The sequence below is a fragment of the Cyanistes caeruleus genome, chromosome 22 (genome assembly GCF_971803275.1).
Source record: "Cyanistes caeruleus chromosome 22, bCyaCae1.hap1.1, whole genome shotgun sequence".
In the NCBI taxonomy this organism is placed as follows: domain Eukaryota; kingdom Metazoa; phylum Chordata; class Aves; order Passeriformes; family Paridae; genus Cyanistes; species Cyanistes caeruleus.
The window spans coordinates 2,668,343-2,680,731 of record NC_141722.1 but is presented as its reverse complement, the minus strand read 5'-3'; the positions used below and the strand labels follow the sequence as shown (position 1 = coordinate 2,680,731).

Sequence of the window (12,389 nt, the reverse complement as noted above, 5' to 3'; positions counted from 1 at the left end):
ACCCTTTTTTTGAAGCTCTGACCTTCTGAAAGAAGACAGAAAGAAAAGGAAAGTTGCAAGAATTCTAGATCATACCTTGAGAATTTGTGAGTAACATTCTTCCCAGATCTACAACAACTAACACAGGATCTGCAAATTTGAAATCATCAGGAAAGATCACCTGAGGGGCAGAGATATCAAGGCACACAGTCCAGCTTTTGCTGTTTTCCTGAAAGTTAAGAAGAAAGATATAACAGCCCACAAGACAAAAACCAAAAAATGCCATGTGAAACATCAAATTAGCCACTTTTTCTCCTGATGAGCTGACTGTCAAAAACTCCAGCCACACTCGGGTCTGGTACCTTGTTAAACCACAGACTCCACTGCAGTCAATAAAAACATTTTCAGCAGGTGAAAACATGCTCTGAACCTCAAGCCTGGACTGATTGACAGCAAAAAGAATCTACAACAACACCTGGAAAACTCCCCTCCTGCTCATCACACAAGCACAAAGAACATCACCCAAGCAACAACAAACCTCACTCTTTGGATCTCCAAATCCTAAACCAAAAGATTAAAAGTCTACATAAACATTTTGAGGGTAAAAACTTACAATGAAGTCTCCAACTAATAAACGATCGATGGTTTGTCTGATTTCAGCTTTTGTCTGCATTTTCAGCTTGTTGTACTGTCTTCTGGCAGCTTCAGCCACTCTTGCCTCTAACTCAGACTGATAACCAAAACCTGCACAAGAAAGGGAAAACTGACTAGGTATAACTTTGTTCACCCTTTATTGAATCAGAAGGAAAAAACAGTAGGAAAAAAGATAAAATATTTATTTTGGATTTTAGCAGTAAAATTTTAGCAGAACAGGATTTTGCTAAAATTTTGAATTTTAGCAGAACAGGAAAACAGACAAGGTGAAAGTCACTGTCTGTGCCCATTCATCAAGCTGTTGCACAGAAAAAATGAAGTATTTAAGCACAAAATAAATAATCCCACTAAAAAATACTTCCCAATCCATCTTCTGGTCTTTATCTCACAGATCTTCAGCCCAAGTAATTAAATTTGAGTAAGACAGAAAGGGTGCTAATTATGGCCACTGAGGAAATTCTTACTAAACATTAAGATGTACATGTGTAGGCAGTGGTTTTTTGTTTGCTTGTTTGGTTTGTTTGTTTTAAACTTGAATATTTATGGAATATTCTCACCTTGTGAGAAAAGGTGTCACATCCACCTTTATACCAGGTAACTTGAATCTTTTGGTATTTACCATGATCAGCAGAAAAACAACTGGTATTTCAAGACCATTTTCATGTTCCTAATGTTACTGTCACCTCTCATCTCCTCAGAAATTGAACAACCAAAACTGCAAAGGTGTCCACTTTATAGTGATACAGCCTTAGGTACTAAAACCCTAAATCTTGCTGCACTTAGAAATTTGAGGAACCAGTATGTTCAAATCTAAAAATCAAGGTATCTCAAGAAGCTGTAACAAAGGGCAGCCTTAATCTCATCAACAAAAAAATACAACAGAAATTAAAATACTATTTCCTCTGTATCACTACTATAGAAATACTCTTTTAATTGCCCTCTCAAAAAAACTTTTTCTATTGTTAGGGCAGATTACAGGAACAAGTTCTCTCTCCCTATTTATGCATTTTAATTTAGGGGATGTGAACATGGAGCATAACAGCAACTTGCAATTTTTAAGCAGAAGTTGCATGAGTCTGCCAAAGCAAAATGATTCAATTAAACAAAGAACAAAATAAGCAAAGGAACAAGCCCTCCAGACAAGGCTGGGAGTATTGTTAAATTTGAACTTCAAGTGAAGATTCTTTGATTAGTGCTTTATATTTCTAAGAACAAAAATAAATAAAAATCAAAGACAAGAAAAGATGTAATTCCACCAACAGAACCCCAACCCCACCAAAAAAACACATTAAAGGTTAACCTGAGGTATGAACCCTTCCCTTGTAGAAGAAGTCAGCTACTTTCTTAATGGCTTGTGGGTTGTAAATAATATTTAGAGGTCTGGTACTGACTTCCAGGCGCCTCTCAAAAGTGCTGTGAATGGGATTTCTTTCATAAAGCATCTCAAATACTGGGGCATCAGGATCTGCAACTGAATAAAAAATGACTTACAACAAGCAGCTGTTAAAAACCCAAAAGAAACAAATAAGACAAAAGCAAAAAAACAACTCCCAAACAATTTAATAACTGATTTTTAACTGGTACTACTGGGGAAATACAAGTGTGTAAGAATTCCTCAGTAACACAAAAGGAAGTAATATGAACAACTTCTACAATCAACAGAATTCAACAAGTTTATATATATAAAAACATTTATATAATTTAGGTTCTAATGCTGAACTATCTATTTCTTCTTAAAACAAAACAAAGAGTAAGTGCAACTCCTATTGAAATACATAATTTCTTCCTTTCTTTACAGTCAACCTGCATGCACCCTTACATCATAAATAAAGCTTCTATGATTTTATCTTTACCATTTGCAAAAAGCATTTGCACAAATTCAAACTCTAGGCACTCAGTTTTGAAATTTCTGGTTTGTAGGAATTATCTCATCAAACATAAAATGAAATCTTTACCAGTGTTCTGATTAGTCATTTCTGAGGACAAACTTTGGAGTCCAAAGGAAGACATGCAGCCAACCTCTTTTTGCTAATAAGAATTTAAAAGAAAAAGATTGTTTAGATAAAATCAACCAAGCCACCTGATATAAGCATAAAAGTCTTTTCTCTTGAGCTATATGTACAGTCTGAGATTATTCCATGCACTTTTTCCCTGACATGGTCAAACAAAAGAAGGCAATGTGACTAAGATGCAAACACTCTCCACTCCTGCAGCAGACAGGCTGAACTCTGAAGTGCAAAGTCAGTACAAAGTACAAAATACATGGGAAATCCTCATGGCTCTAAGAACTTTGACACCTTTTCTAGCATTTACTTCTGCATGTAGTACATCAGTATACAGGTGAAACCAGAATCACTGCTTGGGCCTCAGAATTTTATGGAAAAGAACAATCACTGATTAAACAGCAATGCTGATTGTTCCAAAAATCAAATGTTGTTCAACAAATTATCTTCTTCTCAACACATATAACTGAAAGGTTGAAGCACATAGAATAAAAGTGAAGAATTCTACAAATAATATTTGGAGAGAGAGGGAAAAAGTAAATTCAACAGTTGGAAACTCTTCCTCAAGACTTTTGTTTTCCCTTTCTGGGATAAAGAATATTTTGAGTTTTGGAATATGACTATTTTCATACACAATTATGCATCCTACATAGTAACTTATAGGGTTTTTTTCACCTACAGGGTTTGGGAAAACAAGAACAGGAAATATGCTCCTTTCTGTTGCCAAATCCCTCAGGAAAAGACCACCAAGCTGAACTTTGAGAAGGGAAGACTTTCTGCGAGGAAGGGATTCTGCCAATATCTTTACACCTGGAACATAAATACATAAAATTTTTTTGTTTTAGTACAGTGTACATTTTATTTCAATTTTACAAATAAAAAATACTGTCCAACAAGCAAATATTTTTGAAGTCTTTATATATATTTATTTCTACTAAAAAATTCAACATGAAAATTTGTTATGTAGTACAGTAATTTTGAGTCAGCTCTCATTTTTTTTAAGAAAGAACTGAAATGGGCTTAATACCTGAAAACTCCAGCTGCATAAAAGCAGTCTCTTCTGCACACAGTATCTTTTTCTTCCTATGCAAGAGAGTGAAAGAACCACCCTGCAGCTGCAGATTTAATTTAGCAAAAACATGATCTCTCTTGGTAAAAGTATTCATGCTGGAAGCATCTGCAGCAGGATCAAAAAAATCATCCGTACCTAATAAAAAACAAAAACAACATGTTAAATAAATTAAGTTTCTCAAGGGCCACTGAAGAACAAGTTCCTATGAATATGAAAATAGAGATTTTTCTAACTCTTGGGAGGAGAAATAGAAACAAAAAATAGAGCACATATACCTTTTTCCTTAAAAAACCTGAATATTCCATAGAATTCTTCTATTTCAATCAAGGTAACGTAAGCCTGAATTTACAAAGTAAATAGTACCCAGTACTATTCCTGTTACACCCACATGACCCCACACACATACTTGAACACAAGTCCCAAAGCTCTTTGCTATAAATGACAGTAACAGTGGAAGCAAATATCTTTCCTATATTATTTTGGAAATAAGCAGGTATGCAGGTACCAACACACTGCCCAGGTTGCTGAGCTTGGGCAGGCTCTGCTGCCTGGGTACATCAGCTGGCACAGAATCCTTTAAGAGGCCCAGAACTCCTTCTGCCCACCTGGACCAGGTACCAAACCATGGGAGCAAACCCTGTGTTTCCATACCCAGAATGTCTTCAGGATTCCACTGCTCCTTCGTGTCTGGCAGCAGCCCGTCAAAAGGTTCACCTTCATATGTCTGCTGAGCATATCCATACCAACCTCCCCAGCCAGGAAACCACGACTGCAGGTATTGCAGCATCCCAGAGCTGCTGCTGTGGGCAGGTTCTGCTGCAGGGGAACCTCCAATGGAATCAGGCAAGGGCTCTTTACCACTCTGCTGGAACATTCAAGACATATATGTTACTGCTGCTGAGTGAGAGAGTACCACTAGCTGTTGGTGTGTACAAAAACCACCACAATAAAAACAGAAATTCATCTCCTATTTGCTCAGCTGTCTAACAGTGATAGTCTTAACTGATACTCAGCTTAGAGGAGAGCAGCAGCAAAGAAGTAACAAACATCATCACTTAACTGCTTCATACTCATATTCATATATAAATACCATTATACACACATTACTGGTTAAATCTTAGTCTAGAAACACTGAACCAAACAAGTCATTTGACACCATAAAGCACAGCTGTACATTTTAGCATTTGTATTTGCAAGAGATCGTGTTGTGCTGTTATGGAGATTAGTCCATATTTAATGAAGTGTGTTCTCCAAGTTATTTCCATGAGGCTCACTTCTGCCACATGTTTATTTTGGGGAAATATTCATTACAGGCCTTCATTTCCACTCTCTGTTTTTAAGATGGAGAGTACCTGACCTAGGAATTCTGGCACGGATCCTGCTGGGGAAGATCATCATATGGCAAAAGATTTCAGTGTGCAAGTGACCCAACAGTAAAAACTGCAGGAACTGAGCATTTCTGAAATTTTAGCATTAATGCCACACTTTAAAATCAACAAGAATACCTACTAAGGCTCTCCAGCAGAACAATACTTCAGACAATCACTTAAAAATTCCAAGTATTAGCCTGTACAGATAATGTTCTCACCTCAGCTGAGTCATGAAATTTATTATGAACTATCTCATACAGAACCTTCAACTCTTCATAAGTCTGCTCATCCTCAATACGATGCATTTCTGCCTGCAAAGACAAAAAAGGTAAAGTACCTGCATTAAAGGAGTACAGAATCCTGTTCACAAAAATGTCAAGTATCTCTGCACTGAGTTAGGGACTTGTTGAAAAAACTAAAATGGCATTAATGATCGTATCCAAGCACCTCAGCACACAAAAATTAATTAAAATCATGTAGGTAACTGTAACACTGACATTACCCTGAATTATAAATAAAGCTTATTTGCATTGTAAAATACATTATTTTAGCACTGTAAAAAAAAAAAAAATCACAACGATATCCTCCTGTTACAAACAAGAAGCAAGATTTGCAGCACAAAAATTAAACCAGGGGAAAATAAATTGGTTTAACAGAACGCCTTGCTTCGCCAGGAGCTAAAAAAGCTTCTGTCTTGAGTAAAGAAGGTGGAGGAAATGAACTGGGTAAATTAGGACAATGTAGTATTCATAGTCAGTTACTCAGACATGTTGTCTTCTTTGTACTGATTAACAACTTGTTTGAGGGAACTGATGATTCACCCAAGTCTAAAAAAATTTGTCATGAAATGACAAAGCAAAAGACATTTTTCTAGTCCACTGCCATTACCCTTGTTACATTTCACAGCTCTGCTGAACAAAATACAAGCTCTAGGACACCTGGCTTTGTCAGGTACTATGAAGATTTTCTGTACACTGACCTACTCCTACAGCTCACATCCAAATAAGAAAACTAAGGATTACATACAATTTAAAAGTATCAATATAATTGCACCTTTAATTAAAATGGGTGTGGTACATGGTGCCCTGAACTGATTTGAAGAAAAAGTCCCCCAATATACCTAAAGATAAAAAGCAGTTAATTCATGAGTTTTTTTCTTTCTGAAGTAGGTTATAGGTTCATTATTAGGGGCACTAAATTATTCATCCTCAAATAAACTTGGAAAACCAAAACAAATAAAAAACCCTAACAAAACCCCCCAAAAAACCTTAAACACGCTGTCAAGTAATCACAATTTTTCCCAATTATCTACCCAAGCATATGGGTAGACACATTTCTGGTATTTAAATACCTTTTGGATCTACAGGGAACATGAGTTAAGAAAGTATGTTACCAACTGTCACAGGCATTCTATAGCAGTTAATGCTATTTTTGGTGAACACTGGTTACAGCTCAAAAACCAGATTTTTTTGCACAGCTTTTTGCAGTGCAAAACAAAAACAGATGAACCCTGCAGCTCACACACCTCCCACAAGCTCAGGCCTCATCATTAAAATCATTAAAAGCTGTGGTCAGCAGACAGTCAGTTCAGTGAAAACAACCTGCGGTACAAGTAAAGATGGTTCTTAACTTGGCCACATTTTAAACACGAAAAGACGAAACAAACCAAATGTAAGATGATTAACCATCACTGTAGAAGAAACTCAAATCCAAATACCTGGTCTGCAGCAGACAGTGGTTCCCCCTTCAGCTTGCTGTAGTACAAGTCCGTGTAGGACACGGCATCCCGGGCCCGACGCAGCGCGAACGCCCACGTGGAACGCTGCCTCTGCTCCCTGATCTCCGAAAGATTTGCATTCAGAGCAAAGATCCACCACTCCCGGCAGCTGGAACAATTTTCAATTACTGTATTATCAGTATTTAATTAAAAAAAACCTAAGGCAAGTACATGTCCAACTGGTGAAAGGTCCAGGAGACTCAGTGAAAAGGCCTGGGCCAGTGGCCAGGAAAAGCAGCAGCATTGGAGCCAGCACAGATGGGCTGGTCCTACAGACTGTAACTCCCCAAGGTCCCACCACTCCACTGGGATCTAGTCCAGCTGCCACATATCAGGCACAGACAACAAAATTTAGAGTTACACAGAGGCTGGATTGAAAGCCTCAGGTAAGGATAATTTTACATTTGAATTACATCTGAATATTTAAAACTGATTTCTGAGATAGGAGAACGAAACATGAAAACTGAATCTCTAATATATGATTATTATGTATATTTTTGTAGTTGTCTCATTCTAGTTTTTCTAATACAGCTGACAACATCACATATGAAGATGTACTTACTTCTCTGTTACTGCAACCTTTGGTTTCCACTTCCTGAATTTAAGCTGTCGTTCCTTTCTAGCCAATTCCTTTAAAAATCCCATGATCTGCTGATACTGCATCTTTTAATGAAAAAACACATGGATTAGTGAGGTGATACTGGAGTGTTTTCCCAGAAAAAGAGAAGAGGAAAAAACCCAGCCAAAAACCCAACCACAGGACTGGTTTACTGGTGTCAATGCCCTGCACATGGTGCAGAATTAAGATTAATGTTAATCATAATTCACAATTTTGTTCCCCAGTGTGACATATCTTCTCCCAGCCACTAGTATTTCATGTGTGACATTGCATTTATGGCTTTATTTAAAAATACACAGAATGAAATCTTCCATGTCAGGTTATCAACATAACATCAGCTGCTATTGCATATTGTACAGACCAACCCACCCCAACATGCACCCTTCTTATTGCTACAATAGACAAACAACAATTTGATTATTTTTGCAGTAACCTGTTTCAGGAAAATAAGTAATTTTGAATGCTTGACTTTAAAACAACTTATTCAATATATCTCTTTGAGCTGCCTCCCAAACAAAACCTTTCAGAGAGTATTAATTCTATGTTACAGTAACAGCATTTAAGCTGTCACAAACACTGCCACAGTTTTATGATGGCTGTTCCAATGAATGGTTGGTATTTACCTGGGAAAGCTTCAGGGGTATAGTCTCGAGGTGAATGTCACATTCCAGCCGTGGAGTATGCCGAGATCTTAAAGGCTCCTTAGAACAATTTCTCTTGAGGAGAGCAGAAGTGCAGACAGGCTCCATGATGTAATTATGATCACGACTTTCCATACTTCTATCCATTGCTTCCTGGGGGTTACAAGCAAATTACTCTCTAAGAAGTGAGTGTACAACAGTCACTAGGATGCACTGGTTTTATGCATTAGAGTGTATTTTATTAGCAGGCCAGTCCATTGGAAAAAACTTCCTGAACATGTTCTCTCTTCAAAAGTAAAACAAGCTATTTCACAGCACAGCCTTTGTGGGTTGCACATGTATCCTATCAGTAATGCATGAAACCATAGACTTCTGATGCTCTTAAAAGGCCAGATCAAATAAAATCTGCATCACCAGGTCTGTAGTACAGAAAGGAAACTAACAACAACCTCTCTTTCATATGCAAAACCTCTCTCGTGTACCTGTAGCTGACCAGGAGGCAGGTCACCCAGTAAAGTGCAACTGGTATCCCAATAAACACTGAAATCAGCAACGTCCAACTGTTTTTTCCGCATCAGCTTCTCCACCTGGAGTAGAAGAAGTGGGGTAAAGTCAAGATCAGGTACCATGTGCCACGTAGTTTTTAGTTCTACATACCAATAAAAAACATGAAATGCTCAGAATCAATTTATTACAACAACCAAAAGATTTTTAAAATGCTCTATGTTTTTTGGACCCATGAAATGCAGCATCCCATCTGAGCTGCTCTTGTACACACAAGTTGCACTTACTGGTTCAAACACTGCATTTTGCATTGAGACATTTTTGATGCAGATGCCAAATGCAAACGGCTGCGAGGGATTTGTGACACCATCTTCAAACCTCAAATGCACATCCTGGATTTTTAACTGGACAGAAAATAAACATTACTAGAGACATACTATTTACATCATTATAGCAGATAATAGCATTTTCATTAATGCTGAAGCTATTTAATATTTCATTTCTGCAATTTTCCAAAAAACTTCTACTAGATATTTAACCTAACAGAAACCCTATTCTTCATTTCTGGTTTTGTACCCCCTGGTTCTGCCTTCTCCTCAGATACCAGCAGTCCCTGCCCTTCTCCCCAAAAATCAGCCACTTTCACAACACACTGTACTTTTTTTTGCTATCCTACAGTTATTCTCCATTTCAAAGGCAGATGTGTAACAGCCAACCACCCAAAAGCAAAGACTTACTTCGATGTTTTCTACAATTCTTGTGACTACAGATGCAGTAACTGAGTACCAGTAAGACTCCCCTTTCTGTTGTTGTTCTTTCTGAAAGAGGAAACCCGGATAAGCATTACTAACCACTTCAACAGCTGGTGAGGAGACAATATACTTTGTTACACTGAAATCACTGTTAACAAGGAGAAAGAAAAACTCAACAAGTCAACTTAAAATATTTACATATCTCCAACATATATGACGTAATGGTGAGAGGTGGTAGGATAGAAATTGCACTATGTCAGCATGTACAAATCAAATTCTAACTCCATTTCCTCTGCATTTCTTCCCTCTCTTATTAGGAGACTTAAATACAATCCATCTACCACAGAGGTTTCTTTACTGTGAAACACAAGTGTGACTCACCTTCCATTTTTCTTCCAGCGCCAGCAGAAGGGCTTTCTTGTGTTCTCTTTCTTGCAAATTTTCCCTTTCCTCATCAAACTCTTCTGTTTTTTCTGGTGCACCAATTAAGTGCAGTTTTGACACAGATATCACCCATGGATCCACATGTGGACGATAAAAAGGGATCTGTAGTGTTATTTTGCCAATGAAACCTGAATAAACAAAACAGACACACTGTAAGATTTCTGTGAAAACTTACTTTATCACCCTTGAAAATACTCAAAGAAAAAGTGGTGTAAGAAACAAACAAGCTAAAACAGAAATAGCCTAGAAATCAGGCTACCTCATTTGTTCAAGCCTCTGACTCACAGGTCCTCTAAAATATGCAATACTTCCTGCTTAGAAAATATCTGTCCTGCACACACAAGCAAAATACAAACCTGCCTTTACTTCAAATGGTAATTCCAGCTCCTTTAAGGCATCTTTTTTCAGTGGCAAGTTTTCCAATTCAACAGCACCTATACAAAGTGGAGGAAAAAGAGAAGTCTCCTAAGCAAAACTATGTTAAAGAAAGCCAACTTGAACACTGTAAGCTTAAAATGACTGGCATTGTTTTTTTTTTTAATTACATGGGATTTAATGAGAACAACCAACCTACCACTTCAGGTTGTGTTACGATCACAATGGTTACTTAATACACTTGTTAATTTTCCAATGTCATGTGCTCAAACTATTTCATGAGGTCATCTCAGAACAATCTTCTGTGGGGTTTTAGATCTGAACTTTGTTGTAGCCACAGATAAAACCTCTCCTTATTGTCTTTTCAAAACAGATACTTCTTTTCTTAGTATTGTGAAAAGCACACAGAGAAAAGCCTTGGAGTATTGCAAAACATTCTCACCAGAAGCAGCAGATAACAGCAGCAAAGGGTGAACAGAAAGCGTGGATTTGAGGACTCTGTACAAAGTACAAAACCCGTGGATGCAGCATGACACAAAGCAGATTACAGGGGAGTAACTACGAGCACTAAAAGGTAAGAGGCTGCAGGACACTTCCTGCCACGGTCCCTCAACGGGGAAGTTACTGAAAAGTATCAAGATAAAGTGACATAAATTCAATATGCTAAGATAGCTAAGAATACTTTTGAAAATTTTATGTAAATTGGTTTAAGAGTGTTGATAAAGAGCAACAAAGATCATAGAATCATTTACTGTTCATTGCAAACTTCTAGGACCAAACTTTTTATTAAAAGAGTTCATATAGACATTAAACACTATATTAATGATTATTTCTATTTCACCCTCCAGTTATTACAAAAACATAATGCTTTTCTAAATCACAATATGAAAACAGTACAGAAAATACCACAAAGCCTCCCTCACCCTTTAGAAGTGCCACTGAAAGCTGGTCTGTATTCAGGTTATTAACATATTTGCCCAAGTAGGTGTTGAGGACCCAGGCTACCAATCCTTCCAACATGACTGTCCTAGAAGAGGAAAATTAATGCTTTTCTGTCATTTTCTGGATTTCTCTTCCATAATTAGTCTCAGTCTGAAAGAAAAAAACAAGAAAATTATTGTCTGAAATACACACTCTCAGCAGAGCTGACATCACTGTCACTTCAATTCTTACTGTGATCTATCTAAAGAGAAGTAAAAGCACTAAGGTTTATTTCTACCTCAAAAAAATCTTCATCCTATGCCCTGTAAGTGTCAAATCAGCTTCACAGAGAGCTCTGTTGATCACACACCACTCCCATTTGCACGTGAAGTTCATCTTAACATGCTTTTTCTAACCAAAACATCACATTTTGTTGCAAAGGCAAATCTACAGTCCTCCTCCAGAAAAGGAAAGGACAAAACTGTTGATGTTGGTCCATGCTGATCTGAAGTCTGTGCTGGCCTCCTTGACCTCTGCTGCCAATATTTTTACCATTCTGGGTTTGGCAGCCTGGTCTGAATTAACATCCTGAAGCCTCCTGTATTTTTGTAGAATTCTTACACGACATCTGTGAAGCAACTCACCCTACTCAAACCCCTTTTTGGGAGAGCCTGTGTGTGGGAAGTAATCAGATACAAGCCCCAAAAATAGCTCATCAACAGTTACTGCAACAGGTCTTGAAAGTGGCAGCAGAGATTACTGCACTGAAGAGAGAAAATGCTACATTAGAGAAGCACCACTGGTCACACTCCTGAACATTTCCCTTCACTCTTCTCCAGTCACTTCTGCTTCAACTTCTGTGGTAATCAGGACATTAAAATCCCCAAGTCCCTGTTCAACCTTTCAACCACTGAATTGCAAAACTACTCATAGTTCCTGCAAGGACAGGGTGAAGCCTGGTGCAGTAATGAAAAAAGCTTGTAGGCCATTTCTTGAGGCTAGAATGGAATAGATCTATCAATTTTATGTTTAAAAAATTCTCCCAATCCCAAATATCTGCCTAAACCATTGAATTCTGCAAAGCAGAAAAGCAAGATGCATTCTTTATTTACAGCTGACAACAGAAGGAAACAACAGCTTCAAGAGTCATGTTTTAAATTTTACATTAAGATTTAGAGTTTTCTCGTTATGAGGTTTGCTTGACTTCAGGCAGCCCCATTTAAACTTTTACTTATTTTTAAGAAGGCAGTGAAAATATTTAACTAATAGTTAAATTAA

General features: G+C 37.5%; 1 protein-coding gene across 4 annotated transcripts in view; it reads right to left on the bottom strand.

Moving 5' to 3' along the window:
* The window catches only part of VPS13D (vacuolar protein sorting 13 homolog D), a 95,730-nt gene that overhangs the window by 81,929 nt on the left and 1,412 nt on the right, over nt 1-12,389 (bottom strand). For 2 of the 4 annotated variants that reach the window (XM_086860304.1, XM_086860306.1), the window contains exons 2-18: nt 11,114-11,282; nt 10,172-10,249; nt 9,753-9,943; nt 9,357-9,437; nt 8,907-9,023; nt 8,598-8,702; nt 8,098-8,268; nt 7,418-7,518; nt 6,796-6,964; nt 5,297-5,389; nt 4,360-4,573; nt 3,664-3,843; nt 3,316-3,446; nt 2,589-2,661; nt 1,934-2,104; nt 593-723; nt 76-208 (exon numbers count right to left, since the gene is read on the bottom strand). In XM_086860304.1, coding sequence (XP_086716430.1) covers nt 76-208; nt 593-723; nt 1,934-2,104; nt 2,589-2,661; nt 3,316-3,446; nt 3,664-3,843; nt 4,360-4,573; nt 5,297-5,389; nt 6,796-6,964; nt 7,418-7,518; nt 8,098-8,268; nt 8,598-8,702; nt 8,907-9,023; nt 9,357-9,437; nt 9,753-9,943; nt 10,172-10,249; nt 11,114-11,210 — 2,236 coding nt within the window. In that variant the 5' untranslated portion in view covers nt 11,211-11,282. The remainder of the gene's footprint in view (nt 1-75; nt 209-592; nt 724-1,933; nt 2,105-2,588; nt 2,662-3,315; nt 3,447-3,663; nt 3,844-4,359; nt 4,574-5,296; nt 5,390-6,795; nt 6,965-7,417; nt 7,519-8,097; nt 8,269-8,597; nt 8,703-8,906; nt 9,024-9,356; nt 9,438-9,752; nt 9,944-10,171; nt 10,250-11,113; nt 11,283-12,389) is intronic. The other 2 variants (XM_086860305.1, XM_086860307.1) reach the window with 1 other exon arrangement.